This window comes from Phanerochaete carnosa (genome assembly GCF_000300595.1).
Source record: "Phanerochaete carnosa HHB-10118-sp unplaced genomic scaffold PHACAscaffold_2, whole genome shotgun sequence".
In the NCBI taxonomy this organism is placed as follows: Eukaryota; Fungi; Basidiomycota; class Agaricomycetes; order Polyporales; family Phanerochaetaceae; genus Phanerochaete; species Phanerochaete carnosa.
In genome coordinates, this window is record NW_006767629.1 from 3,409,904 (window position 1) to 3,426,614 (window position 16,711).

General features: G+C 55.9%; 4 protein-coding genes across 4 annotated transcripts; 3 read left to right on the plus strand and 1 right to left on the minus strand.

The window, feature by feature from the left end:
- Positions 1-685: 685 nt before the first annotated feature.
- On the plus strand, positions 686-2,735 carry PHACADRAFT_115106 (uncharacterized protein). The gene is made up of 5 exons (XM_007392331.1): positions 686-709; positions 765-1,182; positions 1,238-1,365; positions 1,420-2,011; positions 2,069-2,735. Exons 2-5 carry the CDS (start codon positions 997-999, stop codon positions 2,621-2,623), a joined length of 1,461 nt encoding a protein of 486 aa, XP_007392393.1. The 5' UTR covers positions 686-709; positions 765-996; the 3' UTR covers positions 2,624-2,735.
- A 1,262-nt stretch (positions 2,736-3,997) lies between these two features.
- PHACADRAFT_250587 (uncharacterized protein) lies at positions 3,998-8,539 on the plus strand (the record flags this gene model as incomplete). The annotated part of the gene is made up of 7 exons (XM_007392332.1): positions 3,998-4,002; positions 4,035-4,113; positions 4,178-4,213; positions 4,269-4,343; positions 4,398-4,425; positions 4,478-6,048; positions 6,107-8,539. The coding sequence occupies 7 exons, from the start codon at positions 3,998-4,000 to the stop codon at positions 8,492-8,494; spliced, it is 4,182 nt and encodes a 1,393-aa protein (XP_007392394.1). The 3' UTR covers positions 8,495-8,539.
- A 2,874-nt stretch (positions 8,540-11,413) lies between these two features.
- On the plus strand, positions 11,414-12,010 carry PHACADRAFT_250590 (uncharacterized protein). Its single transcript, XM_007392333.1, has 3 exons — positions 11,414-11,619; positions 11,671-11,754; positions 11,825-12,010. The coding sequence occupies exon 1, from the start codon at positions 11,426-11,428 to the stop codon at positions 11,594-11,596; it is 171 nt and encodes a 56-aa protein (XP_007392395.1). The 5' UTR covers positions 11,414-11,425; the 3' UTR covers positions 11,597-11,619; positions 11,671-11,754; positions 11,825-12,010.
- Positions 12,011-13,474: 1,464 nt separating this feature from the next.
- On the minus strand, positions 13,475-16,353 carry PHACADRAFT_206056 (uncharacterized protein). Its single transcript, XM_007392334.1, has 5 exons — positions 16,119-16,353; positions 15,903-16,070; positions 15,699-15,847; positions 14,826-15,132; positions 13,475-14,769 (listed from the first exon to the last, which is right to left on the minus strand). The coding sequence occupies exons 1-5, from the start codon at positions 16,243-16,245 to the stop codon at positions 14,648-14,650; spliced, it is 873 nt and encodes a 290-aa protein (XP_007392396.1). The 5' UTR covers positions 16,246-16,353; the 3' UTR covers positions 13,475-14,647.
- Positions 16,354-16,711: the final 358 nt, after the last annotated feature.

A 16,711-nucleotide genomic window follows, 5' to 3' on the forward strand; every position in this document is an offset into this window, starting at 1 on the left:
GCTGAAGAGTTACATGATTTCGTATGAAGGCTTGAATGTTATTGGGGTCAACACTCGAGGTTCTTGAAATCACTGCTGTCGTCACGAGCCCTTCGCGCGATGTGCTTGTCGCGGTGCCCGCAGCCTGTCATGGTCTATAGGCATATGTCGGCATTATGGAACCTCTTCCAGGCACCACTCTGTGATATTGTCCCCGATTCCTCTCTCTCCATTGCATACTGGACAGTGCGTTGCGCGAACTATCCCCTCTACCTCACAGTCATTGTGAACGGTCCCTATTTGTTTCGTACAAATAGACTTACTTGTTTTGGAAGCAGGCGGGACTCGAGGGCGGGATGGCGGGTTAGGAACAGATCTATTTCTGATTCATGTCTCACGGCTAATCTATGCCATCAACGGGAAAGCCACAGCCACCATGTGCTGGCTCGAAACCATCCCATCCCATCCCATCCATGTAGAATTGAGCACGCCTACAGACACCCACACCTCTTCGCCGCATCATCTGTATAAAGGACGGGGCCCACGACGAGCATCCAATGCGACTACTTCCCCGCCACCTCCGCTTTCACCCCCGCCCACACACCGCACGCCAATCCCCCCGAATCCAAAGCTTACCCCACAGATAACAGCGTCCGCAGATCGCGTGCAGAGATCTGGAAAGATCTCCCTGTTACCCCGACCTCAAGTTCGCGAGGGCCATCTCTTGGCAGTGTGCTCACGCTGCAGGTCTCTGATGGGCACGCAAGGAAATCTTCTTCTTCCCCCTCACTGGCCTTTCGGACGCGCTGTCCGTCGCAGGATCCGCCCATAACGCCCTAGAACGTTCAATTAAGCACTTGTATTTATCCGAACCTCACTACCTTGGCACGGGCTCGGAGAAATACCGTGTCTTTTGCCATGGGCTCGACGCGGCCTATATAACTCTGACGTGCGCAGGGAGAACCGCCTCTCGGACGTGCATGCACGCCTGCCCTCTCGTCCTCGTTCCCCAGAGAGATGTCCCTCGAACGCTCCCCATCGATCGCTTCCAAGGAGGAGGCAGAGTTCGGATTCTCCAAGGAGGTTGCGCTTGGAGACGAAGAGTTTGGCGGCACCGAAGAGCGCAAGAAGTTGGAGCGCAAGCTGCTTCGCAAGCTTGACATGCGAATGTCTATCCTGGTCGTTATCTACATTCTCAATTACGTACGCAGATCCTCCGTACAGCGTTCGAGTACCTAAACTCATCACTTGTTCGCAGATTGACCGTAATAATGCCAGCGCTGCACGTCTGCGTGGATTTGAGGCGGATTTGCATCTCAAAGGGCAACAATTTGCAACGATTCTGAGCATTCTCTACGTCGGCTACATTCTCATGCAGATTCCCTCGTAAGTTACGACCGATATACAGCGACTATTCGAGATTTTCTGATCGCTTTACAGAAATATGTTGCTCAACTACACCGGTCGACCGTCCATTTACCTCCCGTGCTGCATGATGATCTGGGGCACCATCTCCTGCCTCACGGGTGTGACGACCAATTTCGTCGGCGCGTTGCTCACGCGGTTTTTCCTGGGTTTCGTCGAAGCCGCCTTCTTCCCCGGCGCGTTGTTCCTCCTGTCCAAGTGGTACACGCGCAACGAGCTCGGGATGCGTACGGCGCTGCTCTCGTGTGGCAGCCTGATCAGCAACGCGTTCGGGTCGCTCATCGCGTCCGGCATCCTCGATGGCATGCAAGGCAAGCTCGGGCATGCCGCCTGGCGTTGGCTGTTCTACATCGAGGGCGCGCTCACGATCTTCGCCGCCATCTGTGCGATCTTCATTCTTCCAGACTTCCCCACGACGTCCCATCGCTGGCTCTCGCCGCTCGAGGTCAAGCTCGCCGAGCGCCGCATGCTGGAAGACGTCGGTGTCGGCGACGAGGCCGAGACTGAGACCGGCGGCCCGCTGCACGGCCTCATGCAGGCAATCACCGATTGGAAGGTGTGGTGGCTTGCGCTCACACTGACCAGCATGGTCATCTTCCTGTCCTTCGTACGCCTTCGTCTCTCTCGCGTGGTCTCACGTCAACGCTGACACGTTTGACCGCAGAATGCCTTCTTCCCGACACTCGCCGCCACGATGGGCTACAGCACGACGGTGACGCTGCTGCTGTGCGCGCCACCATGGGCATTCGCGACGCTCGTCGCCTTCGGCGTCGCACGGCACTCCGACGCGACCGGCGAGCGGTTCTGGCACGTCGCACTCCCGCTCGCAGGCGGGCTCGTCGGATGCGTGCTGGCGACGGCGACGATGCACACGGCTGCGCGGTACGTGGCGCTGTTCCTGCTGGCGCAGGCGTACGCGGCGTTCATCGTGTTCCTGGCGTGGGTCGCGAACAGCGTGCCGCGGCCGCCGGGCAAGCGGGCCGTCGCGCTCGCGCTGGTCAACGCGTTCTCGCAGCTCGGCAACGTCGCGGGCTCGTATGTCTGGCCGAGTGCGTGGGGCCCGAGTTACCGCTCGTCGTATGCGATATGCATCGCGACGAACGGGCTCGCGATTGTCATGTGCTTTGTGTTCAAGAGGCACCTCGAGACGCTGAACAGGAGGGCCGAGGAGCGCGAGCGCGAGCAGGGGGGTCCCAAGGGTTTCCGGTACATTACATGACTTGCGCTTTCTAGAACCGGCGTCGTGTGGGCTAATTCAAATGTAATTTGCACGCATATACCCGCATGTACCGCTGTACCATTATTCTCCATGATAGTTACATCATTCTTTCCCGTGTTGAACTGACAATTGCTCCTACTCCGAGGCCTAGGTCAGCCGGTAGTTCAATAACGTCCTACATGTCTCTTGAGTACCATCATGCACACGTATCATCCAGACGGCTCGACGAGGCGAACCACTAAACCAGCATCTTTTCTTACTAGCACTGCCGACTCGGACCCCTTCATAATCTGTGTCGCGGCAGACCTGTGCCAAACATATGCATGCGCTTTGACGGCCTACTACGGTAGATGCTGCACGCCCGGCATGGACAACTTCATCCAGCGTGTAGTACGAAGTCCGAGTCAGCTAGTAGAGTCAAATCGGGAAAGCTCCCGTTGTGGCGCCAACGCTTACGCGCATCGGACAATATCAATCTCAACCACTTCCGGTCCCAGTCATACAGCTACAACCAAAGTATGTCCTATGTGATGCTACGAAATCATAGCTGTCTGTGCTCGGAATACACGAGCACAACCATGGCTTTGCTTCCACGCCATCCCGGCAGCGGACCAGAACTTGATGCCGACTCACGACTCACGGCCCCGGGCCCTCGCCACACGCCACAAGTTGCGCGATCTTCACAAGCCAACTTGCGAGGTATATACCAGTGTAGCGATCACTGTCGTATCTCCCTGTGACACGACCGAGACTCAAATATCTCACCTTCATTGCTCCCTGCGGCAACTCTCTTTCATCAAACCTTCCTGGCAAGAGCGGCAGAGCGCGGTGAGGGCGTGGCAAACTTGTGGTTATTCGCCCATCTTCACAGGCGGACTGAAAATTTCGAGGCCTCTCTTCGACCTCTGCCACCTCCATCTCCACCTATGAAAGGAACCGCACACAGGTTCAAGCAGAAGCTACGAGGCATCGACAAAAAAGATGCTGCATATACCGCCATGGACAGTCTTCAACGCGCCCTCGATGCATTCAACCAAGTAGCAGGCAATCTCGGCGTGCCGGGTCTGCAGACTGGTGTTAGTGGTCTGTCGGCGGTGTTGGCGATGATCCAGGTGCGTGTCATGCACGGCCTCGCTGGACAGAGGCGCTCAAGCTGGGGCCAGAAATCGCATGGGAATAGTGAAGACATCGATAAACTCACGAGGAAGGTCGAAGATTTGACCAAAATGGTGAAGAATTGTGCGGAGCTGCATGGATCGAGTATATCGCCCCCGATGCAGGCCAGAGTCAACCGACTACTGTCGTGAGTTTCGTGTTCGTACCGCCTATTCGAGCTGCTCACGTCGTACAGTTCATGGAAGGCGACGAATGACGATGCCGTTGAACTCAAGTCGCAGAGTAAGCTGCTGAGGATATGGAATGCGGACGAAGAGGCAAAGAAGATCACTAGTTTCGTACAGAGGTTGTCGTGGTCGATTCAGAGCTTCATGGTAAGAACTGTCCGTGCTCTGGCTTGCGCTCTCATCTGCTGATGCAGCTAATTTCCAACTTCAGGTGGAAGGCATGTTGGCAATCGAGTTCGCTCTGGATGTACGTGATAGATAGTCTTCAATTGTCTACTCTTGCACCAACTACAGACGAACAGGATCAAGCGCGTATACTCAAAGAGAACGCACAGCGAGTCGAGAAGAAGCTGGATTCCATACAGGACGATGGTCGGGTAAGTATCCCCCAGCGAATACACGATTCACTGATCAATTGTTGCGCCTACCAGCGCCCCCAATTGCTTCCCCGCCCAGACGGTACGTGTGACTATGGTGCACGGTGTATGCTGTTTTAATCACTACAGTCCAGGTACATCGGTACCACTGTACGCGGTGTCGGCGCGATTCGACTGTGGCCCGGAACGTGCAGCCTGTCTGGAAGAGACGCGTACCGACATCTTGGACAGAATCTCCACCTGGGCATCAAGCCAGCACACGCCTAGTAACAACCCCGGTCCTGCTCCAGACTCCAGTCACGATGAGCCCGATATTTCATGGCTGAACGGCCAGGCCGGCTCAGGCAAGACGACGATTGCGTACACCATCGCAGAGCGATGTCAAGAACAAGGCATTCTTGGCGCAAGCTTCTTCTGCTCTCGGTCCGATACCGACTGCAGCAATCCCTTGATGATATTCACGACAATCGCGTACCAGCTCGGACTGTTCCACCGGCCTCACAAGGACCTGGTCGCACAGGTACTCCAGAAGGACCCTCTGATTGTATACTCCAGCGTCACCCGCCAATTCGAGGAGCTGATATTGCAGCCGCTGACCCAGCTCCGCGATAGCTTTCCACCATGCGTCGTAGTAATCGATGCGCTCGACGAATGTCGAGACTCCCAAGTTACGTCTGCGGTGCTGTCTACTCTCCTGAAGCACGCGGAAGATATCTCCCCCCTCCGATTCTTCATCACTAGTCGCCCCGAGCAGCACATTGTCGGCAGCTTCGACACTCCCGACTATCGCAATGCGTTTGGGAAGCTGGTTCTGCATGAGATCTCATTACCGCTTGTCACCGTGGACATCACTCGCTACTTTACCGCAACCCTATCTGATATTAGAAGGCGATTCAATCTGCCAGAGTCGTGGCCTGAGAAGGCGGACATCGAGACGCTGAGCAAGATGGCCAATGGGCTGTTCATATTTGCTGCGACCGCGGTCAAGTTCATCGGAGACCGGAACTACAACGACCCCGTGGGACGGCTCAAGATGCTTACGTCCCCTGTGATTCCCCTCGGATCTCATCGGCTGCTCGATTGGCTGTATCTGCAGGTGCTCGACACCGCATTTCCTGAGATCTCGAGGGGCCTGTCGGGACGTATCAAGTCAGTGCTCGGCTCGATCGTCGTGGCCCAAGATCCTCTCCCCATTGCAAGCCTCGCGAGTCTAACAGGGCTCACTTCTGACACGGCATACACGTCCCTTCTAGGACTGCACTCCGTCCTCGTGGTGCCATCCTCTGAGTCCAACATCCGCATCATCCATCCAACCTTTGCTGAATTCCTGCTCGACTCGGATCGCTGCACGAGCCGGTCATTCGTCATCAATTCGCGGGCGCAGCACACACTGCTGCTCCGTGGATGCCTAGGGGCGCTGAAAGAGCTCAAGCGAGACATTTGTGACATCCGGGACCCGTCTGTGCTCAACGTTGAGATCTATGACCTAGCTATGCGTGTGGAGAGGGCGATCCCGCCACACTTGAGATACTCGAGTCGGCACTGGTACACTCATTTGGTGGGCGGCGAGGTCTCGGACGAGATCCTGGATGGGCTGTTGGAATTTTCGCAGAAGGACCTGGTGCACTGGGTCGAGGCATGCAGCCTACTTGGAGTTCTCAGAGATGCAATCTCTGGGCTGAGTGAGTCGCAGCGGAAGCTTAGGGTGAGTGCGATCAACTCTCGGGATTTCCAAGTGCTGCAGTGTCTAAACTGTCAAGTAGGACGTGGATGATGGGCGAGCCAGGAGGACTGTGCTCCTGTTGAACGACTGCGAGCGGCTGATTGTTGGCTACTTTCCTGCAATCAGTGGTTCAGCACTGCAGTTGTACTACTTGATCCTGTCACTCGTTCCAAAGGACACGACGCTTGGGCAGATCTACGCACACGAATGTCTCGCGGAGAGCTCGGTCAAAGTTGTTGGGGGCGTGGCAGACTCGTGGGACGCTTGCTTGGGCACAGTCACCGCACACGAAGGCGCACGGGTCCGGGCCATCGACTTTGCCCCTGATGGCAGGACGATCGTCTCTTCGGGCGAGGACGGCAAGATACGGATTTGGGACGCGCTTACGTGCGCCCTGGTTCTCGTCTTCTCCCATCATTCCGGCTACGTTTTCTCTGTCAGGTATTCTCCAGACGGTGCTCGCATTGCCTCCGCTACCGGTGACCGCATAGTCAAGATCTGGGACGCTGTGTCCGGCGTGCTTCTCCGCACCCTCGAAGGGCACACGGATGGGGTCTGGTGCGCAGTCTTCACGCCCGACGGCAGGCGCATCGTGTCTGGCTCCTGCGACCATTTCATCAAGATCTGGGATGCTGAGACAGGATCGTGTGTGGCAACTTTGACCGAACACCAAGACTCGATCGGATCCGTTGCCGTGTCTCCGGATGGCCTTTGGATGGCGTCGGGTGCACATGACTTAGTCTGCCTGTGGAGCATGGAAGCGCCGTACATTCATCGCGTCTTGCTGAAGCGGAAACGCGAGAACTTATTCTATTCCGTCGCCTTCACACCAGACAGCTCCAAAGTTCTGACTGCCTCAAAGGGGGCAGGGAAGGTGTCCGTCTGGGATGTAAAGATCGCCGAGCGCCTCTATAACCTCCGGCCATCGGGCCAGCCATCCCCGTCCATCCGCAGTCCCAGCTTTTTCCCAGCCGGAGACAAGTTTGCATATGGATCGGGGGAATCTGTCGTCGTCTTAGACCTTGCTCATGGCGAGACTCGACAATCGTTCGCCGGTCACACCGACGATGTCACCTGTGTCACCTATAACCGAGATGGGACTCGCATCGCGTCTTGCTCGTACGATGGCACCGTCCGACTGTGGAACGCGACGCAGGACGCAGTCAACATGCCGCGGCACAGGAACACTGTCAGGTCATCCACACCGTCTAGCAAGGAGCCAGTGGATTGTCGCTTGACCGTTTTCTCTCAGAACGGAAGTCGTGCGCTGCTGACGCGCGACAATAATTCGACCGAAGTGTACAAGACCGATAGATGGGACTGGGCATACAAGCCTCTGTCCTTACCCTCAGAATGCACCCACTACGCGGCGTTCTCACCAGACGATGCGGTGATTCTTACAGCGTCAGAAGGGAAAAATGGCGAGGTGACACTGTGGGATGCTGCTTCTGGGTCACTGCAGGTCCGATGGAAACGTGTGGTGTACATTATGCACTGGGCCATTTCTATTCAGAGCACGCTCATGTGGAGCGGCGTGTTGAGCTACATGTCGCACTGCTTCGGTGGCCAGTCGTCGCCGATCATGTTCTCGCCAGACAGCCGATATCTGCTCACAGGGACCATCTCCACAGCCAGTAACTCTGGAAAGCACACTGCTTGTCTCTGGGATGTCGCGACGGGAAAACTCATCCGCGAGTTTGTCGGACACAGTCACGATGTTCTCTCCGTCGCCTTCTCCCTCGACGGCAGACGCATCGCAACAGGCTCCCTCGATAGGACTGTGATGATTTGGGAGGTCGCCACCGGAGCGCGTGTTGCGACGTGTAGCAGACATGGCGTTTGGGTACACTCAGTCGCCTTCTCTCCGAATGGAGAGCGCGTCGTGTCGGGAGGTCATGATCATTGCATTCTCACGTGGAGTGCAGAGGGAGGGGAGTTGCTTCAGTCGTTCGAGGGGCACACGAGCTTGGTAACGTCGGTCGCCTTTACTCCCAATGGGGACGTCGTCATTTCCTCCTCGAACGACAACACCATGCGACTCTGGGACGTCAACACGGGCGCTTGTCTCCTCGTCCTCAACCCAGATACCTGGGGCAGCACTGTGCGACTGTCCCCTGACGGCTCCGGCATCCTAGTTGGCGACGACGATCGACTCGTTCAGCTATGGGCACCTCTCGATGTAGACGCGCAGGCGACGACATCGCTTCCTTGGCTCCCGCGTCGGACCTGGCCCGTGTACTACATCGACGACGGCTGGCTCTTCTCGATGATGCCGACGCGACGAACGCGAATGTGCTGGCTACCGGTGGACTGGCGGGGCTTGGCGGGGTATGACAGGCAGAATGTTCTGTTTAAAAGGCAGGGTGCTCAGCTTAATTTTCCAGGATTGAGCAGCTACCCCGAGAGCCCGCGCACTGATCGCACATAGTAGTGCCATATCTAAAGTATTGGCTATATTCATATCATCTCTATTCCATAACATCGCGTAGCAGACGGGTTGACAATACCAGTGAGCGAGACATGGTGGAAGCCAGCGACACATGCTCCCCTTGCGGACGAACGAAGCACACTTACAGCACAGCTGGTTTGAGCGAATTGTGTAACGAGCACCCCATACAGCAATACTAGCTCGAGTTATTGATTCATCCCGGTCCACGACGGTAGCGAAAGTCACTACGCAGGCATAATAGACACGATAGGTAGTAGATGCTAGCAAAGCCACGCAGTACAACGTCTGCGCGCAACTGCAGCTAAACCCGAGGCGTCACATACCCAGCCGACCAGAGCCAGCCGCGACAGGTGTACCACCCTCCAAATCCGCAAGAGCGCCACCACCTCTGCCAGCCAGGTGTTCGCCGCACCACACGCAACGCTTCATCTCGCTGTTCGACATTCAAGTAGCCGACGCGAAGTGCTCCAATTTCGCTGGCCATGCTTCGCGTGAGCTTCTCGCTTGATAGGTACAGCGGATCGCGCGTCTTGAAGGCGGTTCGCCAAGATCGACGACGATCAGCGCCGACTCGGAGTTCAGGCGCACGGTGTCGAAAGACATCAACGGTGGCGCCTTGGTGTTGCAGATTACCGTCGCCCACTTATCGCTCTCTTCCTGGCTGCAGGCATAAACGCGAGAGACTTAGCGAAGACTGGGAATCCCGAGGCGTAGGTGTTCATTCGGCTTGCTCGTGAACCGAGCAAGGCTTCGGAGTCAGCCAACTCGACGTGTTTCTTGCACGCCTGCTCTGGCGACTTCTCGGCGACATCGACATTCGACAACCGTCTCGTTGATGCTGTCGTGGTCGTCGATCTTCGGTCTTGTCCACTCTGAATAGACAAATGAGACAGCCTGACGACAATGAAGGTTCGCTTTCTGGCTGTACAGATCACACGGCATGAAGGAGAGGGCCGCGCCTGAGGAATGCGCGATCTGGAGTGATGAGTGGGAAAGAAAGATCGAGATGTTCCGTTGGATAGTCGGCATGGCGAGGGTTTGAGTATAGGCATGTTACAGCGCATGAAACGAGTCTGTATCTACAAAGATTTATGAGCGAAGGACCAGTCGAACAATGACTGGACTCACTTGGGATTGCGTACGGGGTACCACAGACGATTCGGACAATTTGGACTCAACGTAGGCAGTTATTTTCCCAAGAATCGGTTTGCATATGAGTATGTGCTACGGAATGGAGGTCGACTCATGGTGGACGCAGAGGAGACCAGAAAAGATCGAAGTCGGGGTTCGATTGTGGATTTAAGTTGACACCTTCCAGAGGCTCGGGCAAGAGCGGCGTAGGGATTTGGTCGTGGGTGTAATCAGACGACAGGAGCGCGGAGAACTCTTGACTTTTGCTGCAGATTTTACCAAGTTTGAATCTGTCCTAATGCTTGTAAGAAACACGCAGTGTTCTTGAGAACTAGACGAACTCACTACCCTCTGGTACACCTTGCTGCATCACGCTGATCTCAGCTGCAGATCGTACTGGCGGCGCACCGCTTCGTGATGTTACTCGTCGAGGCACTTGTATGTTGCGCATGGCATCGCATGAGGTCTTCTAGCCCTCGAGCCTCGCCGTACCCTTCTCGTCGTGTGCCCTCCCACGCCCATCGTAGCCCTTCCTAAGTGCGGTGAGACTTAGCGAGGCTAATCTTCCAGAGATATAGTTGAGCAGGGAGCGATGAATGCACCTGTCGTGTCGCGCCTGCGCAGTACGTCTTCAGCCCCTTCACCAACGGCTAACATCGATCTAGAGAAGTCCATCTTGACTGCCTCGCTCGGCCTCGTTCGTCATCTTGACCAGGGCGCACGAGAAGATTGGACATGCGTGTGGAGAGTTTCTAGACCTGGTGCTGTAGAGAGCCATGTTCAGGAAATTCGTGAGAGCACGAAGTACGGGCGTGGGTGGACTTTGTCAATTGCCCGCGTCGCCGTAACTTTGAGCACCGTGTTGCAGAATGTCGTGGCGCACGTGAAGTCCCCACATCCGGACATCGTTCTGCTGGGTTCTCAGATGGCAGTTGGCTAAGTGTGAACGTGGGAGCGCACCTCTGAGTCTCACAGTAGTCTTCTAACCAACAATCTCCCTCCTGGTTCGTGCCGAGATATGAGCTACGACGAATCCGCCCGACCGCTACAATACGACAAGGGACTGCATAGTCATCGAATCAGCGGAAAGATTCTCGGAGAGGTATAAAAGCGAATACATTATGTTTGCAATCGGGACACGACGGCGGTCCTGGAACTCTGGGAGCGTGAAGGTCTGTCGAATCGTCGAGATGTTTGTGGCTCACGCGAAGGAGAAGGGGAGGCTGGACCAGGCGTAGGATATAGTTTGGGTCGCGGCATGTCAAGGAGAGACTGTGTTTGGCGAATTGCTGTGGAGCAGAAGTCGACTCATGATGGAATGTGGACGAACGTCGGCGCTTTACTTATGGTGTCGGGCGGCGTCGGCGCTCCGAGCTTGGACGGATTGGGCCTGACCGCGTCCACCCCATTTATATATTCCTGTTCTCCGTGAATGAACTATCTACTCGATGACATGTTTTGTACCTGGCCGTCTTTGTTTTTCCGATCCAATCACCAGCACAACCATGCGAATGACATTATGAACTGAAGGATTACTGTGGCATCCCATCCGGCATGGCAAACGAGTCCAACGGCTTGACAGTCCACTCCAGGTCGCGTTTCGGTGCAGGGACAAAGGAGCCACGCGTCTTTTATCGACCCACGAAGACGCCTACGTGCAACAAGAATCACAACGGTGTCGTCGCGTCGGTGAAGACTTGTGTTAGCGGCCCATGGGTCAACCGGTCACTAGTCACCTGCGAGTATATGCTGTGGGCGGTACCTTAGAGCCTGCATAACATGAACGACCCTCTACACAGGATCTCTGCGTCAACACTTCTTCGTCGCCGCTCTCGCACGCGCTCTGGGCCCTCCGCTGCCGCAGGGATGTCTTCCGGCGGCTCCATGCCGAGGTCGACAAGATTATGCCCGGCTCGAACGCGAGCACTCGGAGTGGATACGGGTGCCTGAGCCGAGGGCTTTCATCAATAAGTGTAAGTTTCCGCGTTATGAGCCGCTATGCATAATGCTGATTTGGTTTGTAGCCTTTCTTCTGCCATACGGCGCCGCGCCGTTGCTGCTTGAATGTCGTGCCCGCCACGGCCCATGAAGCCTAGTTTCGAAATTGTGTGCGTGGGCTCGTGACACATGTCGCGTTTATGCTCAGCGTCGCTAACCCCGCCTACCACGCGTCACCAGGAGTTCGATATGCTGGGTTGCGCGCTCCGACCGAGCACGATCGTCATGACATGAACGTGAAGTATGCACCTCGCCAGCCGCTTATAACCGAACAGCGGCAGTTTTCGAAGACAAAAGTACAAAACCTGTGCCTGAAGCAGCCCCCGATTGCCCGAAATACCATCGACTCACCCACCATTCCCTAATCACCAAAACATCGCTCGCGTACCCAGCGTCTGTTGTCTCAGGAAGGCGAGGACAAGCCAATAAAATCATCGCCGGACAGCAGGGATGCTACCTTCGGTATCCGCGGACATAGTTCGCGAAAGTGATCTGCGAACAGCTTCGACGGTGAGTGATTCGTTATTGTCCAATATGCATGCAGTCCTGACGTACTTGGACCAGAACCACTCTGAAAGCGATGCAGCCCAACCCTTGCCGCACAGTCAACCAGATCAATGCTCGCCATCGACGGAGAAAGTCTCGCTCAAGGCCTTGTGGCGCGTACATCGGTGCCACGGTACTGGCCCCGTTCAACAAGCTGCGCATTTCGTGCAAGGCCAAATGGGGGACTACTCGGTCTATCGACGTGGCGCGATGGTCATGGAACGTTGGCACACAAGAGAAGCCCAAGGAATGACGTGTCGCCAGTGTTCTTGGCCCGCTTCATGAGACTCTCCCGTCTTGCCGACGCTCTCGCGACCACCAATTTGCTCCTCGGCTGGGTTCAGTCCACGAGCGCTAGCTTCAAGTCGAACCACCGCCCTCTTGTGCTCCCGGCTGTGCATGAAATAGTCTCGACCATGCTCGACTTTCGTCTAGCCAGACAGGGACTCTCGAGAGTATCCCGCCTGTCTCTGGGGATATTGCGACAAACAAGCTGGCTCGCAAGTTTATCGGACACAATGGCGCTGTCAGCTCCATCGCCTTCTCGCAGGACGGCAGACGCGTGGCTACGGGCTCCTATGATAGGGCTGCCATCATTTGGGATGTCGCCACCGGGACATCTCTGGCGATGTATAGGGGACACGAGTACCGGGTTCGCTCCGTCGCCTTCTCTCCGAGCGGAGAAACTGTTGCGTCTGGAGATTCTAATGGTCGCATTCTGGCGTGGAGTGCAGAAGGAGGGGAGCTGCTCCAGGTTAACCAAGGGCACGCCAAGTTAGTATGGTCGGTCGCATTTATACCTGCTGGGACCGTCCTCATTCGTTCCTCAGAAGACTGTATCATGCGACTCTGGGACACCCAAATCCGGCGCATGTCTCCTCGTCCTCGACTATGCCTATGTCCCAAATTACAAATTGACCTTGAAAGGCGCTGATCTTGAGATAGCCTAGAAGTCAGATTCTAAGGTACTTACAAGGGCCTTAAAAGGCCCTTAGAAGGCGTTTAAAGGATTTCGTTCTGCTTACAAGGTACTCAGAAGAGGGACGAAACGTCTCAAGCCCGAAATGTAATTTGGGACAATTAGGACCCTGCGCCTTGCACCTGTCCCCCGATGGCTCCAGAATCCTAATTGGCGACGACAACCGACTTTTTCAGCCATGGATCCCTGTCGAAGCGGACACGCAGATGACGACAGCGCTCGCTTGACTTCCGCATAGGACCTGGCCTATATATTACACTGAGGACGACTGGATATTCTGTTTGGCGCCGTCTCACCGGACCCGGCTGTGGTGGGTTCCGCTAGACTGGCACTGGCGGGTCTTCGCGGGATACTCTGGGCACAATGTAGTGTTCTGGAGCGAGTATAAACTGAATCTCTCAGGATTGAATGGCTATCTGGAGAGCTTGTACAGTAATCGCGCGTAATAGTGTACTTAGGACGCTGGACGCCGTCGCGCACAGATGAAACTAGTACAGGGACGTATCTTCTCTAAGTCAATTTTATCATCACTATACAATATGCGAATGAGTAGCACTACATGGATGTCGTGGTATAGGCCCATCAGATCTATGAAGCCGGCGAAAGTAGTAGCGCAGCTGTCAAAGAAATGGTAGGCGCCTACCAAATCAACAGACAGGGCGAACGGCCGCGGCCAAAGCCAAAGTGTTACCGCCGCAATCGTGAAGCGACGCCCCGCGCGGAGTCGTTGCCGTTCGTCTTCAGGTTTCTGACCACGAGTGACCAGCATTTGTTTCTGCCCTCGTCGATAGCGTTCGACTTCGTCGTCACCGGTGTAGTGCGAGGCGCGGCCGTGGGGAGCGAGAACTATTTCCGCCATCTTCCCTCCGTGCCGCGACGATCGCAGTAGAAATGAGCGTTGGTAGTAGACCGTTCGACATTGTGAGGTCTTCCGGTGCTTCTGCTGTGCTTAGCACTCACACCGTACTGGCCAGGCACCTCGGCGGTCTCCTCGTCTGCCTCTACGTCATTCGTCGTTGACTGTGCACGACAGCTCAGCACCGCTGCGGCTGAAGCGTAAAGCCAGGGGACTCGTGCCGGCTGGCGAAGATGCCTTATCATGGGAGAGGGGGGGGCGAGAGACGTTTAGGTGGTAGACGTAGATGGGGATCAGCATTGAGGAGGCGTCATCATGTTACGGGCTCGATAAAGCGACCGTTAAAACTGATGGAGACGACTGGATGCCATCTTCATAGAGTGGAGAAGGCATGGACCTGCGACCAGAGAGCGTGAGAGATATTGTCGTCATTGTCACACCCGCAGGCCTGGGCGTGGTGGTGCTCATCCTAGAGAAGACGATGTCGTAGCGGACATCACAGGCCCGCGCAGATTTGCGGCCCTGCCTGAGCTTCAGGTCGTCCGAGCCCACGATGAAGGGGGCCTAGGAAAAGTAGCGGCGTGTTCGTGTTGCGGGCCTCGGTCGCTCACTCGTCGCACTCCTAGCCCTGGCGGTAGACGCGCAGGAAAAGGAACTTGGCCAGCCTGAGAGTCTCGTAACGCAGGTGTCTGCTCGGTTTGTCGAGCGGGCAGAGTACGGACTGAACTCGTGACGCACTCGCCGCTGCGACATGAATTGAGTGCGAGGCAGTAATGCCCACAGATAGAGAGAGCACATACGTCTTAATGCAAACCACTCTGAAAGAACACCCATGCGCTCCACATCGTTCGCGCCGTGCGGGGTTATCGAGCACATCTGGACTAGGTTGTCGTTACCGTGATGCTTGTCGACTAAACAGTCGATCGAGACGGTACGTGGTGACGGCGAAGCGTGAATTTCGGCCAGCTTGAACGACTTGTCCGAGTCCAAGTTGGTGCTTCTGGAGAGATGGGACAGGGGCGAAGCCAGAGTGTAACCATGAGGGCAATAGGGCAATATTAATGGGAGTGTGAGTCGCCCTTCTTGGCTTGCGTCTTCGCAGACAATCTGCTGTGCCTCGTTAGCTCTGCAATCTCATTCGGAAATGAAAGCTGCTCTGCGAGCCACATAGACGTACGAAATTCAGTGTCGCATTGCAAAATGCGCCGCAGAGGTCGGCCGCCCACGCGCTCTTTCGTGATTTCGCTCTTCAGCGCGACGGTAACACACAGCGTTGCACAAGATCCTGCCGTCCTTGAGCTTCAGCCTGCTCATCTTTGCTCCTCGTACGCTGTCTGACGCCGCTCATAGGCCTTCCGGAACGAGTCGAAACTCGAAGCCTAGTGCGGCGAATCCTCCTGAGATGCGTGGTTGTAGATCATAGCAACAACGTCCTTTTGCTGCGCATGCATTTTGTCAGTTTTCGATTACTTGACCATCGAGAACCATCGTACGTATTGAATAGGGTCCATCCTGGCGACGCCAACGGGCTGCACATGGGCGGGCTATCGTGACATTCGACGTAGCATCCACAAGTAAGTTTACCAGGAGATGCTGAGACGTGCACATGGATATCTGTTGGATGGTCCATGAGACGATACCGAGACGTAGGAGATAACGCACGAGTGACTTACGTGGTCTAGCCTCCGCTGCAGACCGGCCTCTCCCAGCCGCACACCTACTTCTCTGCCGACTGTGAAGGCGTGCAGCGCGCCTTCGATACTCTTCTCACCGACCTTGACGTAGTGCACAGCGTGTCCTCCGGCGCGCTTCACTTCCGCGACTTCCCATGTGTTCTCCCGCACTCGTCAAGACACCAATGTCGGAGGGCTGCCCACCACCTTCTGGAAAGAGGACGGTATCGTGCAGCAAGACCTCGAGGAGAGGGCTTGCTGGTGTTGGTGGTGTGCTGGACTTGTCCTTCTTCGCACGCTTGGGCTGCGGAGGTGCTTCAGCAGGACGAGAGCTGACCACTGTGGTGGCCAATTCTCGAAGGAGTGAATCGCCTACGGAGACATTAGCACACGCCAGTACGAGATGGATGGTGTACGTACGTTGGCATGCCAAGAGACCGACGGGAATGGATGTCTGTGGGTCGCTGGGAATGTTCAGCGATGGTGAAATGATCCTGTGATAGTCTTGAGGTGTCACAGGAGGAAGGATGAGCGCAGAAGGAGCCATTTCCGTATAGTAACAAGCTAATAAATTAAGAGTAGGCTGTATGGGACCTCTGGTGTCTCCCGGGGACGTTGACTCGAGAGCAGAGCAAGCAGGAAAGTTTCAAAGCGGCGAGCGCCAAGCGTAAGAGGCGCGCTCGAGTGATTGGCCGATCAGGTGGAGGACCGCTCGGGCCGCATGTTCAATCAGCTGCCCCGCCTCCCGGAGGCATCATCTAAAGGACAGGGCCCGCGATGGGCATTCAACGCGATTGCTTCCACGCCACCCCCGCTTTCACCTCCACCCCCACACCCCGCATGCCAATCCCCCCGAATCTAAAGCTTACTCCACAGATAACAGCGTCCGCGGATCGCGTGCAGAGCTCTGGAAAGATCTCCCTGTTATCCCGACCCCAAGTTCGCGAGGGCCATCTCTTGGCACGCGAGGAACTCACTGGCCTTTCGGACGCTCTGTCCGTCGCAGGATCCGC

Bases quoted from the DNA above. Each gene is read 5' to 3' on its own strand.
- PHACADRAFT_115106 (XM_007392331.1), top strand. From the start codon at position 997: ATGTCCCTCGAACGCTCCCCATCGATCGCTTCCAAGGAGGAGGCAGAG. The intron at 1,183-1,237 runs GTACGCAGATCC...ACTTGTTCGCAG, and splicing joins TTATCTACATTCTCAATTAC to ATTGACCGTAATAATGCCAG. The intron at 1,366-1,419 runs GTAAGTTACGAC...ATCGCTTTACAG, and splicing joins ATTCTCATGCAGATTCCCTC to AAATATGTTGCTCAACTACA.
- PHACADRAFT_250590 (XM_007392333.1), top strand. From the start codon at position 11,426: ATGAACGACCCTCTACACAGGATCTCTGCGTCAACACTTCTTCGTCGC.
- PHACADRAFT_206056 (XM_007392334.1), bottom strand. From the start codon at position 16,245: ATGGCTCCTTCTGCGCTCATCCTTCCTCCTGTGACACCTCAAGACTAT. The intron at 16,071-16,118 runs GTACGTACACCA...ATGTCTCCGTAG, and splicing joins CGGTCTCTTGGCATGCCAAC to GCGATTCACTCCTTCGAGAA. The intron at 15,133-15,698 runs GTAAGTCACTCG...GAGGCACAGCAG, and splicing joins TGCAGCGGAGGCTAGACCAC to ATTGTCTGCGAAGACGCAAG.